General features: G+C 37.5%; 1 protein-coding gene across 1 annotated transcript in view; it reads left to right on the top strand.

Moving 5' to 3' along the window:
• The window catches only part of LOC110580615 (calcium-binding mitochondrial carrier protein SCaMC-1-like), a 46,150-nt gene that overhangs the window by 4,276 nt on the left and 16,575 nt on the right, over window positions 1-25,299 (top strand). Inside the window, 6 exon segments of the mRNA XM_021690295.1 lie at window positions 1,056-1,100; window positions 2,594-2,640; window positions 10,898-11,055; window positions 17,975-18,119; window positions 21,041-21,129; window positions 21,131-21,146. Coding sequence (XP_021545970.1) covers window positions 1,056-1,100; window positions 2,594-2,640; window positions 10,898-11,055; window positions 17,975-18,119; window positions 21,041-21,129; window positions 21,131-21,146 — 500 coding nt within the window.

Genomic DNA, 25,299 nt, shown 5'->3' with positions numbered 1-25,299 from the left:
GTACTTTAAAGATAATGAGAAGATAATGAGGTTGATTTTTAAGAGTTTGGACACAAATAATGATGGTATGTCTCTATACAGTGAGCAAACATGTGTAGCCAAGAATTAGCCATGTTTTAGTAGAGGTTTATTATTTGATATTTGGCTTCCGTGAAAGGTTATTAAAAATTCATTTATTTAATCCTGTCATTTGTTTGACTGTTATTACTTCTAAGGAATATTTTTTAACGATGTAATCTTTATTTGCATACTATCTTTCAAAAATAACAACCATCAACAAAAAAGCCTGTACCCTTTGAACAATATGCTTTTCCCCTTGAACAATATAAATATCTAAAAGATATTTATAACATTTTGATAAGGTTTTTACGTGAAGCTCCATGTAGCAATGGTGGGTAAGCCAAATCTGGAAAGATGAGTGAAAGTTAGCTTAGTGAGGAGTGGGAAAGTGTTCCAGGCAGGAAAAATGGCTAGCTGGGAGACTGGTCACAGCAGGAGAGCAGGTCATGTCTGAGGAACTGGGGGAAGACCAGTGAGGTCGAGGCTGAGAGCAAGGGGAAGTTTCAGAGATGAGGTGGCTAAGAAGCAGGCCTGGGCAGGATCATGGAGGTCCTTGAGGTCTGTGAAGGTTTCTGGACTTGATCGGTGGGGGGGCCACTGAAGAGTTTTCAGTAGGAGGAGTAGCACCATAATATTTGTATGGAGCATTGATTGGTGTCTAAGCTTACATAGGGTTAGTGGTGATGGGAATAAATAATTTGGGAGATGTTTACGCATGGAACAGATCACATTTGGTGATTGAAATTGGTGAAGGAAAGGAGAGAGGCAAGAACAATTGGGTTGAGCAGCATTGGAGGGTGGTAGTATTATTTATTGATACAGGAAATATCATATGGGCTCTCTAGTCTCTTCTTTTTATCTTGGCAAGTAAAAGAAATAATTGGGATATTAATGTCTTATGAAATGTTGCAACAATGCAGTGAATACTGCTTAACTCTGCCTCTGTATCTTTTCAAAACTTCCAGTTAATCTTTATTTTCTTTGTTCCTTTAAAGGAGTGATTGATACTTCAGAAATTATTGATGCTCTCGACTTAATAGGTATACAGATTTCTGAAAAATAGGCAGTGAAAATTCTTGAAAGGTCAGCCCTTATATGTGTGTATACATTTTTAAAATTATTTTTTATTTACTTTTAAAACCCTTTTCATTGTAATAATGACAATAATGGAAACTTTAGGGAAGCATGAGTGGCTTCCCTATTTAGTAGCCACTTTATTTTTTTTGAAGATTTTATTTATTTATTTTGACAGAGAGAGAGACACAGTGAGAGAGGGAACACAAGCAGAGGCAGTGGGAGAGGGAGAAGCAGGCTTCCCACTGAGCAGGGAGCCCAATGTGGAGCTCCATCCCAGGACCCTGGGATCATGACCTGAGCTGAAGGCAGATGCTTAACAGACTGAGTCACCCAGGCACCCCCTTATAAGACTTTATACTCAAAGCATTATTTTCCTCATTGCACAGATTAGGAAATTTTTGAATAGTGAGGTTTAGTAATTTGCCCTATGTCAACATAATCTACCACCCAAATATTAACTCACTGATACAGTTTTAGTGCATGTATCTATTGCTTTTTGTAAGACTTTTATATTATTAGTCAGTCAGTCAACAAATCAAGTTAGCTATCAACTGAATATTGTTTGGTACATTTTGCCAGGCACATAGTAGTCAATGAGGAGTCTGTGGTAAATAGGATGCTCCTGGTGCCCACCCTGACAGAGCTAACGGTCCATGGGGGTAGGGAGTGCAAACAGTGGGTAGGCAGTTGCACTGTGGCAAAGGTTATGACAGGAATATATAGGAAAACAACAAAGAAAGGTATCTTTTATCAATAAAAATACTAAATTTTATCAAACTATTTTCATATTTCAAGCTGTTTTCATTTGACCTATTTACATAATAAATTCTAGTGGTAGATTTTCTGACATTAAATATTCCTGGGATAAGGCTAACTTGTTATGAACTATTTCATACAGGAAAATGTATAGAAAGATAAAGGTAGGGGCACCTGGGTGGCTCAGTCGGTTAAGCAGCTGCCTTCGGCTCAGGTCATGATCCCAGGGTCCTGGGATCGAGCCCCGCATCGGGCTCCCTGCTCAACAGAGAGCCTGCTTCTCCCTTTCCCTTTGCCTGCCACTCTGCCTACTTGTGCTCTCTCTCTGTCAAATAAATAAATAAAAAATATCTTTAAAAAAAAAAAGATAAAGGTAAACATTTAACAACCATGCCATCACTGGATTTATCATAGTTAACATTTTTGCCATATTTGGCTCAAATTTTTTGGATAAATAAAATATTACACATAGTTGAAGTTTTCAGTGTATTCCTAATACTCATTCTCTCCCCTGCTGCCAGAAGTAACTATTATCCTGAATGTACTATTCATTCAGATTTTTATCTCTCTCTCTATTTTACTGTAGGCATACTCTTAAAATATATAGCATTGTTTCTTATGTTTTTAAAACCTTACTTAAGTAAGGTGGCATACCACATATTTTTTAAAATTACTTTTTTCTAAGCCTTCTATTTTTCAGATTTGTTGCTGCTGGTGCATATAGCTCTAGTTAATCATTTTACCACAGTAAGGGTCCTGTTTAATAAATATAATTAAATTTACTTATGAATTCTCCTGATGATGGTCATTCAGGTTTAAAATTTTTTTGTTTTGTTACTAATACAAAACAATGCTGCAGTGAATGTTCTTGTATACATCTCCTTGTATAGTACTTACAGTAGAGTTGCTTGATTATGGGGTATGCTGACATTTAACTTTAATTACATATACCAAATTGTTCTTCAAAGTGGTTGTACCAATTTAGCCTCCTACTAAAAATGTATTTCTTTTCAAATATTTGATACTGTAGGCTTCTAATATTTTAATATTTTCCAAGCCAATGAGTCAGAAATATTGTCCTGTTGTTTTAATTGAATTTGATTCAGTTTAACTATATTCCTCATTACTAGTGAGTCTAAGTATCTTTTCATATATTTGTTGGCCATCTGGATATTCCTCTTCTGTGAATTACCTACTCATGTCTTTTGCCTATTTTTCAGCTAGATTGATTGTCTTTTTCTTAATGGCTGGCAGGTTTAGAATGTTTTTTCTAAATCCTGGAGATTAATCCTGTGTTGATTATATGCATTGCAAGTATCTTTTCCTAGCTTGTTGCTTACTTTTAAATTCATATTTAGGTGTTTTTTTTGTCATTCTGCAGTTTAATATTTTTTTTTTTTTTTTTTTTTTAAAGATTTTATTTATTTATTCATGAGAGACAGAGAGAGAGAGAGGCAGAGGGAGAAGCAGGCTCCCAAGGAGCAGGAAGCCCGATGCGGGACTCGATCCCAGGACCCTGAGATCATGACCTGAGCCGAAGGCAGACGCTTAACCATCTGAGCCACCCAGGCGCCCTGCAGTTTAATATTTTAATGTAGTCTTATTTCTTCATTTTTTCCCTTATGGATATGCTTTTCACATCTTGAGAAATTCTTCCTTGCCCTGGGACATAAAGATATTAATCTCTATTTCTTTTTCTTTTTTTTTTAAGATTTATTTATTTATTTTAGAGAGAGCATGCATGTGCCTGCGCGTGTGTGTGGTGGGAAGGGGCAGAGGGAGGGAATCTCAAATAGACTCCCCACTGAACCCGGAGCCCGGGATGTGGGGCTCTATCTAACGACCCATGAGATCATGACCTCAGCTGAAACCAAGTCAGATATTTAACCCACTGAGGCACCCAAGCACCCCAAGATATTAATCTATATCTCACTAAAAAATGTTGTATCTTACATTTAGTTCTTTAATTCATCTGTAATTGATATCTGTGTATGGTGTGAAGTAAGGATCCATTTCTTTCCTTCCTTCCCTCCTTCCTTCCTTCTTTCCTTCTTCCTTCCCTCCTTCTTTCCTTCCTCCTTCCCTCCCTCCCTCTCTCCCTTTCTCTCTTTCTTTCTTCTCATAGTTGGTTGTTCTGTCATTGTTTATTACTTACAGTAGAGTTGCTTGATTATAGGTTATGCTGACATTTAACTTTAATTACATATACCAAATTGTTCTTCAAAGTGGTTGTACCAATTTAGCTTCCTACTAAAAATGTACTTTTACATTTTCCCACAGATTTTAAATGCTTACCTCTGTCATATATCAAATTTCCATCTGTGTATGGATGTGTTTCTGGTCTCTTTATTCTATTACATTGGTGTCTATTATACATCATTACCACATGTTTTAATTACTATCACTTTATATACTTATATTTTTGGTCAATATGTGTGTGTGTGTGTGTGTGTGTGTGGGGGGGGGGTGGGGGGGAGAGGGGGAGGGGGGGGGGGGGGGGGGGGGGGGGGGTTGCAGAGGCAGGGGGAGAGGGGCAGAGAATCTTAAGCAGGCTCCACACTGAGCATGGAACCCAATGCAGGGCTCAAACTCATGACCCTGAGATTATGACCTGAGCTGAAATCAAGAGTTGGATGCTTAACTGAATGAACCACCCAGGTGCCCCTTACTATCACTTTAGAATCTATTTTGATGTCTTGACTTTCCTCATCTTCAACAGTGTCAGTGCTCCTTTTGGCCCTTTGCTCTTCTATATTAATTTAATTTAATTTAATTTTTTTTTTAGTTTTTTTTTAAGATTTTTTTATTTATTTGAGAGAGCGAGAATGAGAGAGAGAGAGCACATGAGAGGGGGGAGGGTCAGAGGGAGAAGCAGACTCCCCGCTGAGCAGGGAGCCTGATGCGGGACTCGATGCCGGGACTCCAGGATCATGACCTGAGCCGAAGGCAGTCGCTTAACCAACTGAGCCACCCAGGCACCCCTATATTAATTTTAGAATTGACTTATTTAGTTACATACACATGTGTGCACATACACACTCCTTTTGGAATGTTAATTGGAATTGCATTGAACTTATAAATTAATTAAGGAGAAAATTGATATGCTTATGATGTTAAATGTTAACTGTTCCATGAATATTATATATGTCTTTATTGATTTAAATTCTCTTTTCTGTCTTTTAATAAAGTTGTATACATTCTCTAAAATGGTCTTGTATAACTTTAGCTGGATTTATATCCAACTATGGTTTTTGTGGCTTTTATAAGTGTACAGCTGAATTTGAGTTGTTTTCACTTCATTAGACCATTTGTGTCCATATTAATAAGTGATGCTATACCAAAAGCTAAGATGGGACATGGAATCCTTTTCGTGATCTGGTGCCTGGCTGCCTCTCTAGCTGCATCATCTCTACAACTTTCCTTCTACTCTGTGCTCTAGGCTGTCTGGGCTTCTTTCAACTTTTAAAAAACCATGGTCTTTCTTTCCTCCAGACCTTGTACAAACTGTTCTTTCTGCCTGGAAGACCCTTTCCAACTCCTTCATTTGAGTATCTCCTACTTACTCCTTAGGTCTCAGTTTAGATGTGACTTTAACCTCTGAAACTTCTTTATCTTCCTGGTATTTGCTTTTACAGCAGCTTTACAGAGGCTTGCTTGTCATACTCTCTGTTGCCAGTAGACTGTAAGCTTCATGAAGCAGGGACAGAGTATATTATTATCCATTGTTCTGTAGTCAGTGCCTACCGTAGTGTCTGGCACATACTAGCAGATCAATACATGTTTTCTTATTGATTTAATGGTGTCACAAGAGCCAAGAGTGGAGCATGTCATATTTAACAGAATGGGGTCAGCAACATAAATACTGAAAAATCATCCATTGGATCTGAAATTTGGGAGATTTCTGGGGATCTTAGTGAAAACATTTTCAGTAGGGAGCTTAAGAGTTGAGTCAGATTGTTATTGAGTGAATGGAAGGTGAGGATATGGGGACTGTGAAAGTGGTTTACTGATTTGGGATATTTGGATAAGAAGAAGACAGGCAAGTCTTTTTATTTTTATTATTATTTTTTAAGGATAGGAGAGATTTGAGGAGAAGTAACAATCAGAGAGGGAACTGTTGGATATGTTGTAGAGAGAGGAGAAAAGTGATTGGGACCAATGATTTGAGAAAGAGAGAGAGAGAGACAGAGACGGAGACAGAGACAGAGAGACACTGAGTCCTTCAGTAGGAGTCGACATTTCACCCTCTAGGTCTAGAGCACAGGAGGTAAGGATGAAAGTGGGTAGGGAGAAATTTATTCATTTACTCAACCAATATTTATTGAGTGCTTGACATTCATCTAGATGCTAAGGATGTAGTAGTGAAGGAAACAGGCAAAAATCCCTGCTCTTATGTAACTCAGAATAAACAAGAGAAGAAAACAGTAAGCTAGATAAACAATCTATGTTAGATGGTGATTAGCAATAAGGGGAAATATAGAGCAGGGAAGGGAAACAGTCTCTGTGTGTGAGTGATACAAGGGGCTGCAGTTTTAGACATGGTGAGTAGGGAAGATCTTGAAGGTGACGTTTGAGTAGAGATCTGAAGAAAGTAAGAGAAGGAGCCATGATAATCTTTGGGGGGAAGGGCCTTCTAGATAAAGGAAACAGCAAGAGCAAAGGCCCAAGTTGGGCAGTGTATTTATATGGCTAGGGCACTGAGAGGGGACTAGTGTGTTCGGAATAGAGTGAATGAGAAAGAGGGTGGTAGGAGATTTTAACAGGAGTCAGATCACATCAGATCTTGAGAGGGAAATTATAAGGACTTTGGCTTTTACTCTGTAAGTCACTGGATGGTTTTAAACAGAGGTATGCCATGATTTAACTTAGGTTTTGCAGTCTCATTCTGTCTCATGTGTTGAAAATAGTTTGTAGGCAGCAAGGGAGAAAGCAGGTAGACCAACCAGGACAGTTTTGCAAAATACAGACAAAATTTGAGGGTGGCTTGTACCAGGATGGAGGAGGTTGGATTCTGGATATATTTTGAAATGTTGACTTGATTTACTTTGGGGAGCACATGTGGGGTAAAAAGGAAAGAAAATAGTCAAGGTTAATGCCAAGGCTTTTGGCCTGAGCATCTAAATAATGGAGTGGCTATGCATTGAGATGGATAAGACTGAAAAAAGCAAGTTTGGGATGGGGTGGTTATCAGAGTACAGGTTTGTTCTTGTTCTCTTCTAGATGCTAATCAGACATACAAGTAGCGATGCCAGGTAGGCAGCTTGAAACAGGAGTCTAGAGTTCAGAGGAACATTCTGGCAGAGATTTGGGAGTCATGGACTTATAGATAATATTTAAAGCCATGAGACTGAAAGAGATGACCAGAGAGAGAATATACTCTGAGTCCTGATATTCTTTAAAGTTAAGAGGCAGGGTATTGAGGGGAAGCCAGTAAAGGAGAGTGAGGAGGAGCAGCTAGAGAAATAGGACAAGAGCCAGGAGAATACTCTGTTCTGGAAGCCAAATGGAGAAAATGTAAGGAGGAGGCAGCTGTCTTTTTCAAAAGATAGGCTAAGTAAGATGATAGGCTAAGTAAGATGAGGACAGAGACCAGACCATTGATTTCCACTGCAGAGGCCATTGGTGGAGTAATGGTGGTGAGAGCCTGATGGGAGTGGGTTCAAGAGAGAATGAGAAGGAGAAATTGGAGACAGAAGATAGACAACTCTTTAAGAAGTATCACTGCTGGAGTGGTGGGGGGTGGGGGGTATGGGGTGGCTGGGTGATAGACATTGGGGAGGGTATGTGCTATGTTGATCGCTGTGAATTCTGTAAGACTGTTGAATCACAGACCTGTACCTCTGAAACAAATAATACATTATATGTTAAAAAAAAGAAGAAGATAGTAGGAAGGGAAAAATGAAGGGGGGGAAATCGGAGGGGGAGATGAACCATGAGAGACTATGGACTCTGAGAAACAAACTGAGGGTTCTAGAGGGGAGGGGGGTGGGAGGGATGGGTTAGCCTGGTGATGGGTATTAAAGAGGGCACGTATTGAATGGAGCACTGGGTGTTATACGCAAACAATGAATTAGGAACACTACATCAAAAACTAATGATGTAATGTATGGTGATTAACATAACATAATAATAAAAAAAAAGAAGTATCACTGTGATGTGGGACGCCTGGGTGGCTCAGTTGGTTAAGCGCCTGCCTTTGGCTCAGGTCATGATCCCAGGGTCCTGGGATTGAGTCCACATTGGGCTCCTTCCTCAGCAGGGAGCCTAATTCTCCCTTTGCCCTCCCCCTGCTTGCGTACATGCTCTCTCTCTCTCTCTGACAAATAAATAAAATCTTAAAAAAAAGTATTACTGCAATGTGATGAGCACTGGGTGTTATATGCGACTAATGAATCAAAAATTAATGATGTACTATATGTTGGCTAATTGAATTTAAATAATAAAAAAAAAGTGTTACTGCAAAGGCAAAGAGAGATAAAAGGTGGTGATAGTGGGGAAAATAAGGTCCACAGATTTTTTTTTTTTTTTAAAGATGAGAATGTGTGAATACTCATGTTTTGGGGAGAAACGGGATGACAATGGCCTGAGATTGAGTGTCTGGAACTGATTTGGTGGCTTGAGGAGATATTTGAAGTTTAGCAACCGCGGAAGCTGAGAAAGGGAGCTGACTGAGACAAGAAGTTGAAATTTTGGTAAGTTCACACTTAGCAATATATTTCACTATCTTTCTTCAAATTCTTAATTTCATTCAGGGATTTGAGAAATTCTCTAATGAGAATTCTTTAAAATTCTTAAAATTGGCTTAATTATATTATTCCATATTAATGGAAGTTATATTTCTGTGGGTATTTGGGTTTATTATGGTATTTTTTATATCCATATTTCATATCCATAGAAAGTGGAAATTGTCTTTTAAGAGCTGAATTACCAAAAAGGTAATTTTCGGTCATCATTTTGTTCCTAGAAAAGTTACAAGATGAGGTTTATCAGATGGAAAGAAGGGAAAATGTTTAAGAAGAAATGGGAGAAGATTGGGATGCAGGAATACTCGCTTATAGTTTTGTAGTTCTTTATAGGTTATAAGGCCATTGTATATATAATCCCATATAATACTCTAAGGGTGTCTAGCTGGCTCAGTTGGGGGAGTATGCAACTCTTGATCTCAGGGTTGTGAGTTGGAGCCCCACAATGGGTGTAGAGATTACTTAAAAATAAAATCTTTAAAAAAATACTCTAAAGCTCTATGTTGTAGGATTATTCCCATAGAAACTGAAATTTAGAGGTGTAGGATGCACTCTACCTCACAAAAGTAACAGTGGACAGAGCTCAACTATAACCCAGATATTCTGACTTTAAGAATATAAGATATGATTTTGATAATGCTGTTTGAAATTTATGAATTATAGTTTATATTTGAGCATATTCTTTTAAAAATATACAGCATGGATACTGATGGGTCAATGAAAGTGGACTGGGATGAATGGAGGAAGCTTTTTTATATAAACCTGCAAGAAATGTTAAGGAAGTTGCCCATCACTGGAACTATTTTACTGTAAGTGGTCTCTTCTTTAATATTTGTGTATTTTATACCATGAGTCATGGGCATAAAATGTAATGCATTATAAACTGTTAGAAAATTATGGGGCCAGAATATTAGCTAGTGAGGTTTTCTTGATTAAACAAGTGATGATATAGAATGTTATTTCCTCACAAACTTGTATAATGTGAAATATCTGAAGTGACATAGAATATTTACTTCAACCAGGGGCGCCTGGGTGGCTCAGTTGTTAAGCGTCTGCCTTCAGCTCAGGTCATGATCCCAGAGTCCTGGGATCGAGCCCTCCATCGGGCTCCCTGCTCCGCGGGAAGCCTGCTTCTCCCTCTCCCACTCCCCCTGCTTGTGTTCCCTCTCTCGCTGTGTCTCTCTCTGTCAAATAAATAAATAAAATCTTAAAAAAAAAAAAAGAATATTTACTTCAAAGTTTCAACTTGCAAAAAGCACCCATCTGTTGGCAATAATTATGCACTTAGCAGTTAATTACTCCTACACGGCACCATTATTCTGTATTATAGTTGCTTATTTTCTTGCCTGAAAGTAGGGACTGTGAATTGCTGATTATTGTGTCACACAGTACATTCCCAATAAATATTTGTTGGATAAATGAATAAACTATAACTGGAATTCTTTTGAAAGAGTGCTAAGGTTCTAGTTTTTTCACATTCATAGGCCCTCAAAAAAAAAAATCCTGCTTATGATACATGTACAGCAGAGCTCATTATCTGCAGCTCTGGGCACTACATGGGAAGGTCCAGGTTTTTTTTTTGTTTTTTGTTTTGCCAATTCTACTGTAGGTAAAGATATAAATGGAAACTGCTTCCAAATGCTTATATTTCATATTTGTTTTGTTAGAGGTAAAGAGTCTGAACATAACGTGGAGATTCACTAGATCTTGAACACTAGAGATACTTTTATGTTATTGTCAGTTAAATAGTTATCTCACTAGTAGTTTAATAGTCTGTATCTCACCACAGCTACAAATATTTGGTAGAACCTGACGGGTTGTTCTTTTTTGTATTCAATCTTAAACAAATAATTTTGAATTGAAAATGGTAATAGATTTAAAAATGGCAAATGTAAAGATTATCTTAAACATGATAAAAATATTATTAGTTTATTTATTTATTCATTTATTTATTTTTGGTGGGTGGCAAAGCAAGGTTTATTGAGCGAAAGCAAAGTGGTAGTACAAAGCTCCCAAGGAGGGAGGGGACCTGAAAGAGTTGCCCAAAAATATCATTAGTTTATAACTGATAGTATTTCAAGCTAATTTATGAGTTACTTAAAATACACTGGTTGGTGAAGCACAAAATTCTAGCAAAGGCTGATACTAATTTACTGTGGAGCTGAGATATATAAAACATTATTTAGATCTTATGAGGAGAGAGCATACTCATTTGAGATCTAATTATAATGTTTGTTTGTTTATTTATTTTGTTTTAATAGGGAATTGATATGGGAGAAAGATGGACTTTTCATGATTTAACTGATGAAGAGAGAAGCTCTGGCTTGTTCGGGAAGTATCTGTTGGCTGGAGGCAAATCTGGTACTTGTGCTCGAACACGCACAGCGCCATTAGAACGTCTGAAAACCCTAACGCAGGTGTGTTACATAGTTCATGTGCATATTTCTGAGCAATGTGAATAATATTTGACGCTTTTCAAAAGAGGGGTTTCAGAGGTCTTAACATGATTCCTTGATATTCTCATGTGCAAATTACTTCATTGCCAGTAATCTAGACTTGTTTATTCAATAGGCTGCCTCAACTCAAATTGAGGGTGCAAAAAACAAATAGTACACCCTTCTCAACCATATGCATTTAGGACTTTAGTGATAGAAGCAGATATGTAAATGAATAACTAAATACAATCTAATAATCTAGCACTAGTATTCTAGGGAGGGCAAAAATTCGGGAAGTCTCCTTTTTCCGTGGAGTAGGGGAAAAGGATAGACAATACTCTGATTCTCTCCATGGGTTAGATGTTGTGACACCAAGAATCAGAGGCTAGTCAAAGAGTTATTCTCCCTCTTTATTCCTTAGCAAATACGGGGCTCTGTAGGTGGAATTCTTCAATTGTCTGTGAAGTTTGGGGTCCTAGAGCTGTTGTGGTCTCCTTGAATTTGGTCAGGCCACGGAGGGATTGCCCGAGCCTGGTGGCCAAGGCTCTGTGGTTTTGGCTGTGCAGCTGAAACAGAGAGGAAAAGGGTTTCCACTCTTCCCATAGTTCTACTCGGGGCAGAAATTATGAGCCTATGACAACATTCAGTCACTATCTCCTTTTACCTATCCTGGGTCGCCAACTAACAAATTTCTCCATAATTTTTATATAAAATATACAGAGCAAGGAGCCCTACCTGGCCGCTAGTGTTATGGGTTTAAGGCAGGGGAAAGGGGCAGAAGGCTTCTTGCCTATTGTTCATCTGTTTTTTCAGTCCTATGCCTCCCTGAATTCTTGAATTCTATATTTCTGAATCAAGAGCTGCTTCACTTTCTCCAGAGAATAAAGTCTCAGGGGCTTTAAAGGACAAATTGACTTCTATATGCATTCTCTTCCATAAACACTTAAATTGTAACTTTTACTCTGCCAAATCAGTTATCACTTTTCCCTTTGCTTTCCACCTCTTTTGAATCTGCTGAAATCACTAGTATACTTTTCCCTTGGGGTGACCATATAATTTTCATTTGAACCAAGACACTTTTTTTTTTTTTTAAAGATTGTATTTATTTATTTGTCAGGGGGAGAGAGAAATAGAAAGAGAGAGAGGCAGGCAGAGGGAGATGCAGGCTCCCTGCTGAGCAAGGAGCCCGATGCGGGACTTGATCCCAGGATCCTGGGATCATGACCTGAGCTTAAGGCAGACGCTTAACCTACTGAGCCACCCAGGCGTCCCAGAACCAAGACACTTTTAAAAGTGAGAGGTGGTGCTTAATAATCATGGAGGGACAAGTTTTGGGCAAAGTATGATATATGGCCATCGTAGTTACTGCCTTCTTTTTTACTTTACTATCATTTTGGTTTTGAAGGAGGAGGGAATAAGTGTGTGGTCGATCTACCACTTTTTTTAAATTTAATTTTATTATGTTATGTTAGTTACCATACAATACATCATTGGTTTTTGATGTAGTGATCCACGATTCATTGTTTTCGTATAACACCCAGTTGATCTATGATTTTTACTGAAAATCAGTTTCTTGCATGTCTAAAAATTATTTTATTTTGCTTTTCCCCTTGATTGGCAGTTTGGCTGAGCATGGACACCAAGGCTAAAAATGCTTTCCCTCAGAACTTTTAAGGCATTACCCTATTCTTTTCTAGCATCTAGTGTAACTTGAGAAATCTGATGCCACTCTGATTTTTTTGTAGATGATCTTGTTTTTCTCTCTGGAAGCTTTTGGTCATGCCTCTATCCTGGCTATTCTGAAATCGTACAATATTTTAAGTAGGTTCTTTTATCATCCATTACGTTTGACACTTGGTGGGCTCTTCCTAACTGTAAACTTATGTCTTCCATAAGCATTGGTATATTTTATGATTTCTTTCCTAATTTTCTTTCCTCCATTTTCTTTCTCTGGGATTCTTATTAGTTGGATGTTGTACCTCCTGGATTGACCTGCTATACATCTTACCTTTTCATAAATATATTTGATCACTATGGCATTTTACTCAACATTCTGGGAAATTTCTTCCATCTTATTTTTGCTTTTTAAAAAAATTTTTTATTGTTATGTTAATCACCATACATTACATCATTAGTTTTTGATGTCTTCCATCTTATTTTCTAACCCTTCTGTTGAACTTATTTTGGCAATCACATTTTAAATTTCCAAGAGCTCTTTTTATCCCTTCAGTTGTTCCTTTTTCATAGTATCTTTTTCTTGTTTTGTGGTGTTTTTTATTGATTCAGTATCATCTTGATTCTTTCTGAGGATATTAGAGGGTCCTTTACATTGTTTGTTTTAGTTAACTGTAGCTTCCTGAATTGTCACTATTTTCTCTGGAATTAGTTTGGTTAATCTTAGTTTTAGATTTTTATGTTGCCATTCTTTCCCCATATATACGGTGATCCTTTATTGTTCTTCCATATTCAAAATGAAGGGTTGCTGGTATAGATTTCTTCTGCAGTTGGTTGTGTTTTCTAGTTATGTTTCTCCCACAGAATTTTTAAAAAATTAGATATAATAGACAGATAACATATATATTAGTTTCAGATGTACAACATAATGATTCAGTATTTGTACATATTGAAAAGCTATCACCATGGTAAATCTAGTTAACATCCATCATCACAAGTTGCGATTTTTTTGTGTGTGTGTGATGAGAATATTTAAGATCTAGTCCCGTAGCAACTCAGAATTTTTGTTATAAAAGGAGTTCACACATCCTGTTTATTTGCATTCTTTCCCTGTCACCAAGAGAACCAAGCAATGATCACAAGAAGTAAGTTCCCTGTAAATCAGTTTCTTGAAAACTCCACAACTTTTTTTGTAGCCTTGTTGTTTCTTTTGCCAGGTGCTCTTTCCCTCTATGTGTGACAGGCTCAAGCTTCTACACTGCACCACACTTCCTCAGACTTCTCTCATCAAGCCTGGGGTACTAGGAGCCACTCCCAGGCCTTGCCTTCCCTTTGTAGGCCTGTCACTTTTTCCTTTATATATCTTGAGGTCAAAAGTTGGTATACTCTTGGAGAATTGAACTTTTTATCATGGTGAAGGACCCTCTTGATCTCCATAAATGCTTTTAGTTCTATTTTGTGTGACATTAATAGAGCCACACTCCCTTCTCCTGTTTGGAATTTGTGCGATATATTCATTGTCATCCTTTTACTTTTGAACTTTCTGTATTTTTAAGTTTTAGATAAGCCACTTAAAACAGCATATGGTTGGGTTTTGTTATATTTTTAATTGGAAGATCTATTCCATTTACAGTTAATGTATTTACTGATATTTTCATTTAAACCCACCATCTTATTTTATGCTTTCTGTTTGCCCTGCCTGTTTTAAGATCCTCCTTCCTTTCTTGCCTTCTGTTGTATTTTAAAAAATCATTCTGCTTTTCCTCCCTCCATTAGTTTGTTGTTGTTTTTTAAAATATTACTTGTAGCAGTAACTTGTGGACAAGAATGATGATATCCAACTTCAGACTAGATTTCTGTTTGCTTCTGTCAGGTGCCTGGGAATGCTGTCAATCTGGGATCACTTTAATTCAAGTTCGAGTCTTGAAGTTCCCTGGACCACCCAGGTGATACAAAGCCATGCTGCAAGTCCTTGCAGAAGCTGGTTTCTTCTGGTTTATGCTTACCATGAGGGTGTGGCCCTGCAAAGTCCCCATTTAAAGTGGAGGTGGTATGTGAGAGACCTATGCCTTTGGTGGGCCCTGGGATTTATCTTTTGTTTGTTAATCCTGTGAGGCCACCAAAACAACAACTTAATCTCACAACTGTTTCTTTTGCATTCAGAAATACACTTTAATGCTAATCTTACTTTTCTGTGTTTTCTCTTACATATTGACCCTGTAATATGTTTCTGTCTTATTAGCTCACGGATACCTTTAAGAAAACTTTAAGAAACATATATTTCATCAGTTTTTTTCAGTTGTCCTTAGTAGGAAGTTCATTCCTAATCACTAGTTTGTCATTACCACACGTGGAACTCTAAAAATATTTTAAGGGGCTCCTGGGTGGCTCAGATGGTTAAGCGTCTGCCTCCTGCTCAGGTCATGATCTCCAGGTCCTGGGATCGAGTCCTGCATCGGGCTCCCAGCTCAGCGGGGAGCCTGCTTCTCCCTCTCCCTCTGCCTCTGCCTCTCCCCCTGCTTGTACTCTCTCTGTCTCTCTCTCACTCTCAAATAAATAAATAAATCTTTTTAAAAAAAATAAACATATTTTAAGGTTTCTGATATATTGTCATCCTTCCTTCTAGGAAGATAATACCAACTTGCACTTTTCCTAGCAATGTGTGCTATTACCTGTTTCCCTGTATTCTCACCAACATCAGGTAATACTATTTTATAAAAGATTTTGCTGGCAAGAATTTCCAGAAGGATCTAAACACTGGAATGAATCCTGTCACTTGTATTTTTACCTTACTAATGGCATTTCTGACAACATTGGAGAGAGTTGAAGTATATCCTTTTGAAAACTATCAAGGTTGTTAATATTACGTTCTGTTTTACAATCATATTTATATCCTCAAAGTTTTGTCAATAGGGTGATTTTAAATGTTTAAAATTAACAAATAGCATTTACATTCTTATGATGATATGAATATTATTTATTGTAAAGCCAGCTGGTGTGTTGAAACTGTATTTCTGGGCGCCTGGGTGGCTCAGTTGGTTAAGCGACTGCCTTCGGCTCAGGTCATGATCCTGGAGTCCTGGGATCGAGTCCCGCATCAGGCTCCCTGCTTGGCAGGGAGTCTGCTTCTCCCTCTGACCCTCCTTCCTCTCACGCTCTCTGTCTCTCATTCTCTCTCTCAAATAAATAAATAAAATCTTAAAAAAAAAAAAAGAAACTGTATTTCTTTCTTTATGGATCTAGTGCCATACCTCCTTGTGGTAGATTGTTTGCAAAGATAGATTCCATAATTCTTCCCATCCTTTGCAATATGACTTTGCTACTCTTCCCATCAAGAGGTGGAGTTTATTTCACCCTCCCTTGAATCTGGGCCAGCTTTGTCCAGGGATGTTGTGGGACTTGGAAGCCAAGACTTCAAGAGGTCTTGCAGCTTTTGCTCATGTCTGCTTAGTGCCCTAAGACCATCTGTAAAGAAGTCTGGACTAACCTACTTGAAAATAAGAAACCACATGGAGAGAGAAAGAGGCTCAGCTAACAGCACCAACCAACCAACCATATGCCTGATGCCATCCTGGACTATCCAGCTCCTGTCAAACTGCTAGATGACTATAGCTACACAAGTAACCACAGAGAAGATTAGCAGAAGAACCACTCACTGAGCCCAGTCCAACTGCTAATCCATTGAATCACAAACAAATGAAATGTTTGTTGTTTCAAGCCACTGAATTTTTTTTTAGGGTGTTTTGTTACATAGCAGTAGTTAACTGATACACCATTTTATGTTACTCAAAGGAGAGTATTTGCAAAAATCCAAATTATATTATGACTTTAATTATCGGAGGAGTGATTTTAAAAATATTTAACAATCTGTGTAGATGAAAGAATATCACAGAAGCTGCAGTACCAATAAAGATGAGGATATGTGAGGTAACTTTTGGAGTGCACTGGTTGATGGTGGACTGTCATAGCCTCTGGGGTCAAATGGATACCTAGCATTTTCCTGTTGGTGCAAATGCCATCAACAGTGGTGCTGTCTTTCCTGTCTTGATCTGGGCTTGCTCTTAACAAAGAGGCCCAGGGCTGACACAAGAGAAGGTAGGTATATAGACTGGTTAGTGGTCACTGGGGCAGGTACCTCTTCAAAGTGGAGCCCACCTGGGACTCCCTGGAGCCAGAGTGACTGGTGTTGTAGGTGGTGGATATACAAGGGCTTAGCTTAGTGATTGTGAATCAGTCAAGTACAGAATTATTTCCTTATTTTATATATTGGCTGACTATCAGGCCTCCTATACAGATTTATTGTACAATTAAAGCAAACATATTTATGATTGTGGCTATAATACAGCTATCATTTTGAGTTTAAATGTCTGTTTCTCCCCAGTAGAGAGTTGGTAATTGTCTCCTAGCTGCAACTGACTTGGTGATTATCCTCATTCTGGTTCTTCTTTTTCAAAATTAAAAAATAAACTTCGCATATGTATTGCAAGGATCCTGCTGATTCCCTCCATGTTTATTAAATATTCAACTATTATACTGCAAGGGCTGCCTACCCAGGTCCCCTAAAAACAAATAGCTCTTTATGTATTTTTACACTTTTATTTATTAAATAACCTCGACCCCCCAACATGGGACTTGAACTCACAACCCTGAGATCAAGAGTCTCATGCTCCACTGACTGAGCCAGCTAGGCGTTCCCCAAATTGCTCTTTAATACCTCTTATTTTAAAACCACTTTTGCATCTTTAGTTGGATTCCATTTTTCCTCTGCTCTCACTGACCATACTGATCATACTTGTTAGAGGCCTCAAAACCCCTTGTTAGCAATAAATTCTCTGAGTTTCAGTGGTCTTAACTTCTCAGAAATGTTATTTCCCTGATTCTTCTGTTTACATGTATATCTGATTCACTCTTTTCATGATGTGAGATCCATTTGCCCATCCTCTTGAGGAATACGAAACAAAGAAACAATGTCTATGGCATGTTTATCCATGTCCCGTGTGTAAAGTGTCCCCCTTCATAAGCTATAGTGCAGGGATCAAAATAAACATGCTTCCAAAGCTGTCTAATCACCAGAGCAGCTGCTGCTTCCCCAATAAGAGACTTTCAATATCTGGGGAACTTTAACTCTTTCCTGCCCACTGTGTAAAAATTACAATATGCAAATTTCAAAGTTCTTTAAATCATATTGTCCGTTTTCAAAATTCTTCCTCTCCTTTTCAAGGCTCAGAGTTTAGAAGCAAAGAATGTGAGGATAATAAATGGTTTAAGAGAGATTGTCAAAGAGGGTGGAGTCATTTCTTTATGGAGAGGAAATTGTGTGAATGTTCTCAAGATTGCTCCTGAAACAGCTGTTAAAGTCTGGTCATATGAACAGGTAAAGTCATACTGCCTATGACATTTATTTACAAGAAAAAGTTATTTAATTTTATTTTTAAAAATTGCTTCAGATTATTACAAAACAAAGGGAGACGATTACTTATATTGGAACATTATTTTAATGTTATATTATTTTATTTTTTATTATTTTTTAGATTTTATTTATTTATTTAAGAGAGAGAGAGAGAGAGCGAATATGAGCAGGGGGAGGGGCAGAAGGAGAGGGAGAGAATCTCTAGCAGACTCCATGTTGAGTGCAGAGTCTAACATGGGGCTGGATCCCATGACCCTGTGATCATGACCTGAGCTGAAACCAAGAGTTGGACGTTTAACCAACTGAGCCACCCAGGCACCCTGTTATTATTATTCTAAAATTATGCTGTTTTTAAAAGAAAATTCCTTCTTTTTTTTTTTAGATTTTATTTATTTATTTGGCAGAGAAAGATAAAGTGAGAGAGGGAACAGAAGCAGGGGGAGTGGGATAGGAGAAGCAGGCCTCCTGCTGAGCAGGAAGCCTGATGTGGGGCTTGATCCCAGGACCCTGAGATCATGACCCAAGCCGAAGGCAGACGCTTAATGAACTGAGCCACCCAGGCGCCCTGAAAATTCCTTCTTTTAATATTTCCTCAATAAAAGCTAGTTTAGATAATTGGTTTGGGCACCTACATGGAGACTTCAAAACAGTATACTAAGTTCACTGAATTCCAACATGAATATGGTTGAATCAAGGGAGAAAAAATGAAACAATGGACTGAGTCAGGCTTTAGAGACCACAGACTTGTATTTGTTCCATTCTAGTTGTGTGGACTTGGATAAGTTCCCGTAACATCTCTGAACTTCAGTTGGCTCATCTGTAAAATGTAGAAAATAATATCTATTTTGCAAGTAGCTTGGCACATCATAAGCATTCAAGAAACAGTGGTCCCAAGTATTACATAAAGCATAATGTAGGATACTGTGGGTAAGTTCTACAGAGGGACTCAAACTAGGTTGAGGGCCTAGGGATGGCCCTCGGAGGTAACATTTAGGTTGAAACCCCAAGGGTAAGTGGAAAATTTCCAGTTGAAAGAGAAAAGAATACTCCACCCAGAATAAACAATGCGTTCAAAGCCCTGGAGGCAAAAGAACAAAGTGTGTTTGAGGTGTTAAAAGAAGCTCCCTGGGGCTCCTGGGTGGCTCAGTCATTAAGCGTCTGCCTTCGGGTCAGGTCGAGCCCCACACTGGGCTCTCCGCTCCGCGGCAGGAAGCCTGCTTCTCCCTCTCCCACTCCCCCTGCTTGTGTTCCCCCTCTCTCGCTGTGTCTCTCTCTGTCAAATAAATAAACAAAATCTTTAGAAACAAAAAACAAACAAAAAAAAGAAGCCCCCTAAGACTAGAGTGGTGATTGTGGTTAAAGAGGAGGCTGAGGAGGCAGACAAGCAAAGGGAAGAGAGGCAAAAGCGCAGGGAGAATGGTTGGGACAGTATGAAGTAACCCAGGTGAGAGACGAAAGTGATGTCAGTGGAGAGAGACAAGTGGACAGATTCTGCAGATATTTAGGAAGTGGGTAAGATTTTGTTATAATTATTTGTGGACTGTAAAAGAGAGGGAGATGTCACGGATGATACTGAAATTATTAGTTTGTTCAACTGGGGCCATTTGTTGTGATGGGGAACACTTGGGCAGCACTGCCATGTCACAAATCCTCAAGGGATTTGCAGTATATTTTGAAGGGCAGTATATTTTGCAGTATATTTTGAAGGGCAGTGTGTGTGTGTGTGTGTGTGTGTGTGTGTATTTAGTTTTGGGCACGTGGAGCTTGAGGTGTCCATATTAGTTAGGAATCTTTAGGTCATAAATAACAGGAAGTGTGACTCAAGCTGGCTTCCATAATAAACGGAATTTATTTTCTCACGTTTAGAAATAGGGTGGACTTCTGGTGAAGCTTTATTTATCAGATCAACTGTGTCACCAAAGACTCCACCCCACCCATCTTCTCTCTGATCTCCACTGGGTTCTTTATCCTAAGACTTACTCTTTTTGTGATTGAAAGATGACTGCCTGAGGCTTCCAGGGGTTCATGTTTCTTTGTAGCAGGAAGAGAGCTGACTCTGCTCGTAGTTCTCTCAGAAGAGCAAGGAAGCTTCTTTTGGGAAGTCTTCCTAAAACATTTCCTTGGGTCTCCCTGGTCCAGGTTGTGTCATTTATCAATCCCTGAACTAATCAATATTGCAGAGTGATAGAATGTACTGATTGGTTTGGAACAAGAAGCTAAAATACAGACCAAAATAAAGGCCAAGGAAATATCCATTCCTTAAGGAAAATTTTATTATCATTATGCAGTAATAATGACAGCTCCCTCAGTTTCTATGTGGCAAGCATGTTACACATCTGCATTATTGTGTTTAATCTTCACAACAATCCTGCAAAGTAGGCACTGCAAATATAATGGTGACCAGTATGGACAAGGCAGGTAACTTCATTTTCCAGATGAAAAAACTGAGTTATAGAGAAGTTAGATAATTTGTCCTGGATTACTCAGTAAGTGACCTAGGCAAGATCAAGTCCTAGGTCTGTTTGTGATGTTACGTTGCTTCGTTAAAATTGGATAGAGTTGCCGGCAGAACTTACTGCATAAGGTGCTTAGTTATTTCCATCTCAGTGGTTTTCATTCCATTATAATTCCTTATTATAATCAACACGTTGGATATCTGCTGGATACCAGATCTTATTCTAGGCAAAAAGACATACAAGCTGAAGTCTATACTGTTAGGGTTGGGGCCTCCCACCTAAAGGGCATGACTATATTTTCGTCCTTGGTAATGTGCATTATGGTTTTTAACTATGGATTAAATGCCCAGGTGTTCATTGATATGAAATGTTTCTATGCCCTCTGGGACTTCTGAGTATTAACATAACTTTAAACTCTTATTAATACAGTATAAGAAGTTTCTTGCTTCTGAAGGAGTCAAATTAGGAACTTTTGAGCAATTTGCTTCTGCTTCTTTGGCTGGTGCTACTGCACAATCTTATTTACCCCTTAGAGGTAAGTGTTATTGAAAGAAGATGATTTAATTGCTAATTTTAATGAAAATTATGGTTATTTTTTTCAAATCAGCCAGAAACCTCTTACAATTAGTAGTAATTACATGGAGTAAGGAAAACTTATTGCCAGGGCAATATCACCAGAGCTGTGACATCCAGTTGGCATTTCTATTACTGTTCTATTTTTTTTTCATTTTCCCTTCCATATGAACATTAAAATTGGCTTGCCAAGGTTCTTTAAAAACAAAAAACAAAACCAGTTGGGATTTTTGACTCCAACTGTACTGAATGAATTTGGGAAGAAATGACAATTGTAATACTGAATCTTTTTGTCCAGGAAGGAGGTATCTCTCTCTCTATTTAAATCGTCTTTATATTCTTTGATAAGGTTTATAATTTTCTTATAGAGGTCTTACACATTATGAGGCTTTTATATTACTGTATCTTTGTTATATTTGTTGCTATTAATGTATTCCTTTACATTTTGCTAATGTTTATTGTTAGTATATATGAAAACTCTTGGATTTTAACTTCTATCCAACCACTCTACATTACTCTTATTAATTCTAATAATTTGGAAGCTTTTAAGGTTTTCTCTTAATCATTGTTCTTCTGAAATTTCACCATGACATCTACAAATTTGGATTCTTTTCTTCATATTAGTTAATTTTTTTTTCAATGAAACAGTTGGCATTTTTGTGGTCCTGGGAAATTTTTTACTATTAAATTTTGGATTATATTTTTCTTTCTTTCCTTTTTTTTTAAAAGTAGGATCCATGCCCAGCATGGAGCCCAACATGGGGCTCAAACTCAAGACCCTGAGATCAAGACCTGAGCTGAGATCAAGAGTCGGACACCTAACTGACTGAGCCACCCAGGCACCTGAGGATTATATTTTTCTTTTTGATCTTGCTATACTCTCCTTCTGTAACTCTTTTTAATTAATTAATTATTTTAGTATAATTAACATACAGTGTTATATTACTTTCAGGTGTACAATATAGAGATTCAGCAATTCTATACACTGCAATGCTCATCATAGTAAGTGCACTCTTAATCCCCATTACCTATTTCACCTATTGCCCCAAGCACTTCTCCTGTGATAACCATCAGCTTGTTCTCTATATTGAAGACTGTTTTTTGGTTCATCTCTTTTTTTCCTTCGTTTGTTTTGTTTCTTAAATTCCACATGAGTGAAATCATATGGTATTTGTCTTTCTCTGACTGATTTATTTCACATAGCATTATACCCTCTAGATTCATCCATGTTGTTGCAAGTGGCAAGATTTCATTCTTTTCTATGGCAGGGTAATATTCTATTGTGTATATATACCACTTCTTTTTTTCCCCCTTTTTCAATTTTTTAATTTAAATTCTAGTTAGTTAACATATAGTTATAGCACTTCTTCTTTATCCATTCATCTATCTATGGACACTTGGGCTGCTTCTATAATTTGGCTATTGTAAATAATGCTGCATTAAACATAGGGGTGCATATATCTTTTCAAATTAGTGTTTTTGTATTTTTTTTTAAAAGATTTTATTTATTTATTTGAGAGAGAGAATGAGACAGAGAGAGCATAAGAGGGGGGAGGGTCAGAGGGAGAAGCAGACTCCCTGCCGAGCAGGGAGCCCGATGCGGGACTCGATCCCAGGACTCCAGGATCATGACCTGAGCCGAAGGCAGTTGCTTAACCAACTGAGCCACCCAGGTGCCCGTGTTTTTGTATTCTTTGGGTTAATACCCAGTAGTGGAATTACTGGATCATATGGTAGTTCTATTTTTAATTTTTTGAGGAACCTCCATACTGTTTTCCACAGTGACTGCACCAGTTGGCATTCCTACTGATACTGCACGAGGGTTCCTTTCTCTCCATATTCTTGCCAATACTTGTTGTTTCTAGCGTTTTTGATTTTAGCCATTCTGACAGGTGTTTGGTGATATCTCATTGTGGTTTTGATTTGCATTTCTTTATGATTAGTGATGTTGAGAATCTTTTCATGTGTCTTTGGCCATCTGTATGCCTTCTTTGGAGAAATGTGCATTCAGGTCTTCTGCCCATTTTAAAATTGGATTATTGGTTTTGTGTGTGTGTGTGTGTGTGTTGATTTATATGTTCTTTTTTGGTGTTGATGTATATGTACTTTTTATATTTGGATACTTACCCTTTATTAGATATGTCATGTGCAAGTATCTTCTCCCATTCTGTAGGTTGTCTTTTAGTTTTGTTGATTGTTTCCTTTGCTACACAGAAGCTTTTTATTTTGATGTAGTCCCAACAGTTTATTTTTGCTGTTGTCTCCCTTGCCTCAGGAGACAAATCTAGAAAAAAGTTGCTATGGCCAATGTCAGAGAAATTATGGCCAGTGCTCTCTTCTAGGATTTTTATGGTTTAGGTTTCACATTTAGATCCTTAATCTATTATGAGTTTATTTTTGTGTATGGTTTAAGAAAGTGGTCCAATTTCATTCTTTTGCATGTAGCTGTCCAGTTCTCCCAACACCATTAGTTGAAGAGACTGTCTTTTTCCCATATGTATTCTTGCCTCCTTTGTTGAAGATAATTGACCATGTAATTGTGGGTTTATTATGGGCTTTCTATTCTGTTCTATTGATCTATGTGTCCATTTTTTTTTTTTTTTGTCAGTACCATACTGTTTTGATTACTACAGCTTTGTAATATATCTTGAAATCTGGGATTGTGATACCTCCAGGTTTATTCTTCATTTTCAAGATTGCTTCAGCTATTTGGGGTCTCTTATGATTCCATACAAATTTTAAGATTATTTGTTCTAGTTCGTGAAAAATGCTGTTGGTATTTTGATAGGGCTTGCATTAAATCTGTTGATTGCTTTGTGTAGTATGGACATTTTAATAATATTTTTTTCTCCCAATCCATGAGCATGGAATATCTTTCCATTTGTTTATGTCATCTTCAATTTCTTTCATCAAGGTTTTATAGTTTTCGAACACTACGGGTCTTTTAACTCCTTGGTTAAGTTTATTCCTAGGTGTTTTATTATTTTTGGTGCAGTTGTAAATGGGATTATTTTCTTAATTTCTCTTTCGGCTACTTCATTATTAATGCATAGAAATGCAACATATTTCTGTATATTGATTTTGTGTCCTGTAACTTTACTGATTGATTTATCAGTTCTGGTAGCTTTTTGGTGGTGTCTTTATGGTTTTCTGTATATAGTATCATCTCATCTGCAAATAGTGAAAGTTATACTTCTTCCTTACCACTTTGGATGCCTTTTATTTCTTTTTCTTATCTGATTTCTGTGGCTAGGATTTCCAATACCATGTTGAATAAAGATGGTGAGAGTGGACATCCTTGTGTTGTTCCTGATCTTAGGGGAAAAGCCCTCAGTTTTTCACCATTGAGTATAATTTTAGTATAATTTTTCATATATGGCTTTTGTTATGTTGAGATATGTTCCCTCTAAACTTACTTTGTTGAGGGTTTTTATCATGAATGGATGTTGTATTTTGTCAAATGCTTTTTCTGCATCTATTGAAATGATAATACGGTTTTTTTATCCTTTCTCTTGTTGATGCGATGTATCATATTGATTGAAATTTATGAATATTGAACCATGTTTTCATCCCTGGAATAAATTCAACTTGATCTTGGTGAATTTTTGTTTTTTAGTGTATTGTTGGATTCAGTTTGCTAATATTTGGTTGACGATTTTGCATCTATGTTCATCAGAGATATTGGCCTGTAGTTCTCTTTTTTAGTAGTGTCTTTGTCTGGTTTTCGTAGCAGTAATGTAGGCCTCACAGAATTAATTTGGAAGTTTTCCTTCCTCTTCTATTGTTCGGAATAGTTTGAGAAGAATAGGTATTAATTCTTCTTTAAATGTTTGGTAAAATTCACTTGTGAAGCCATCTGGTCCCAGACTTTTGTTTGTTGGGAGCTTTTTGATTACTGACTCAATTTCATTGCTGGTAATTGGTCTATTCAAATTTTCTATTTCTTCTTGATTCAGTTTTGGGAGGTTTTATGTTTCTAGGAATTTATCCATTTCTTCTAGGTTGTCTAATTTATTGGCATCTAATTACTCATAATATTCTCTTATAATTGTTTGTATTTCTGTGGTGTTGGTTCTTATTTCTCCTTTTTTATTTTTTATTTTTTTGTTTTCCTT

This window comes from Neomonachus schauinslandi, chromosome 4 (assembly GCF_002201575.2).
Source record: "Neomonachus schauinslandi chromosome 4, ASM220157v2, whole genome shotgun sequence".
Classification (NCBI taxonomy): Eukaryota; Metazoa; Chordata; class Mammalia; order Carnivora; family Phocidae; genus Neomonachus; species Neomonachus schauinslandi.
The sequence above is the reverse complement of the archived record's forward strand: the minus strand, read 5'-3'. Positions and strand labels throughout refer to the sequence as shown.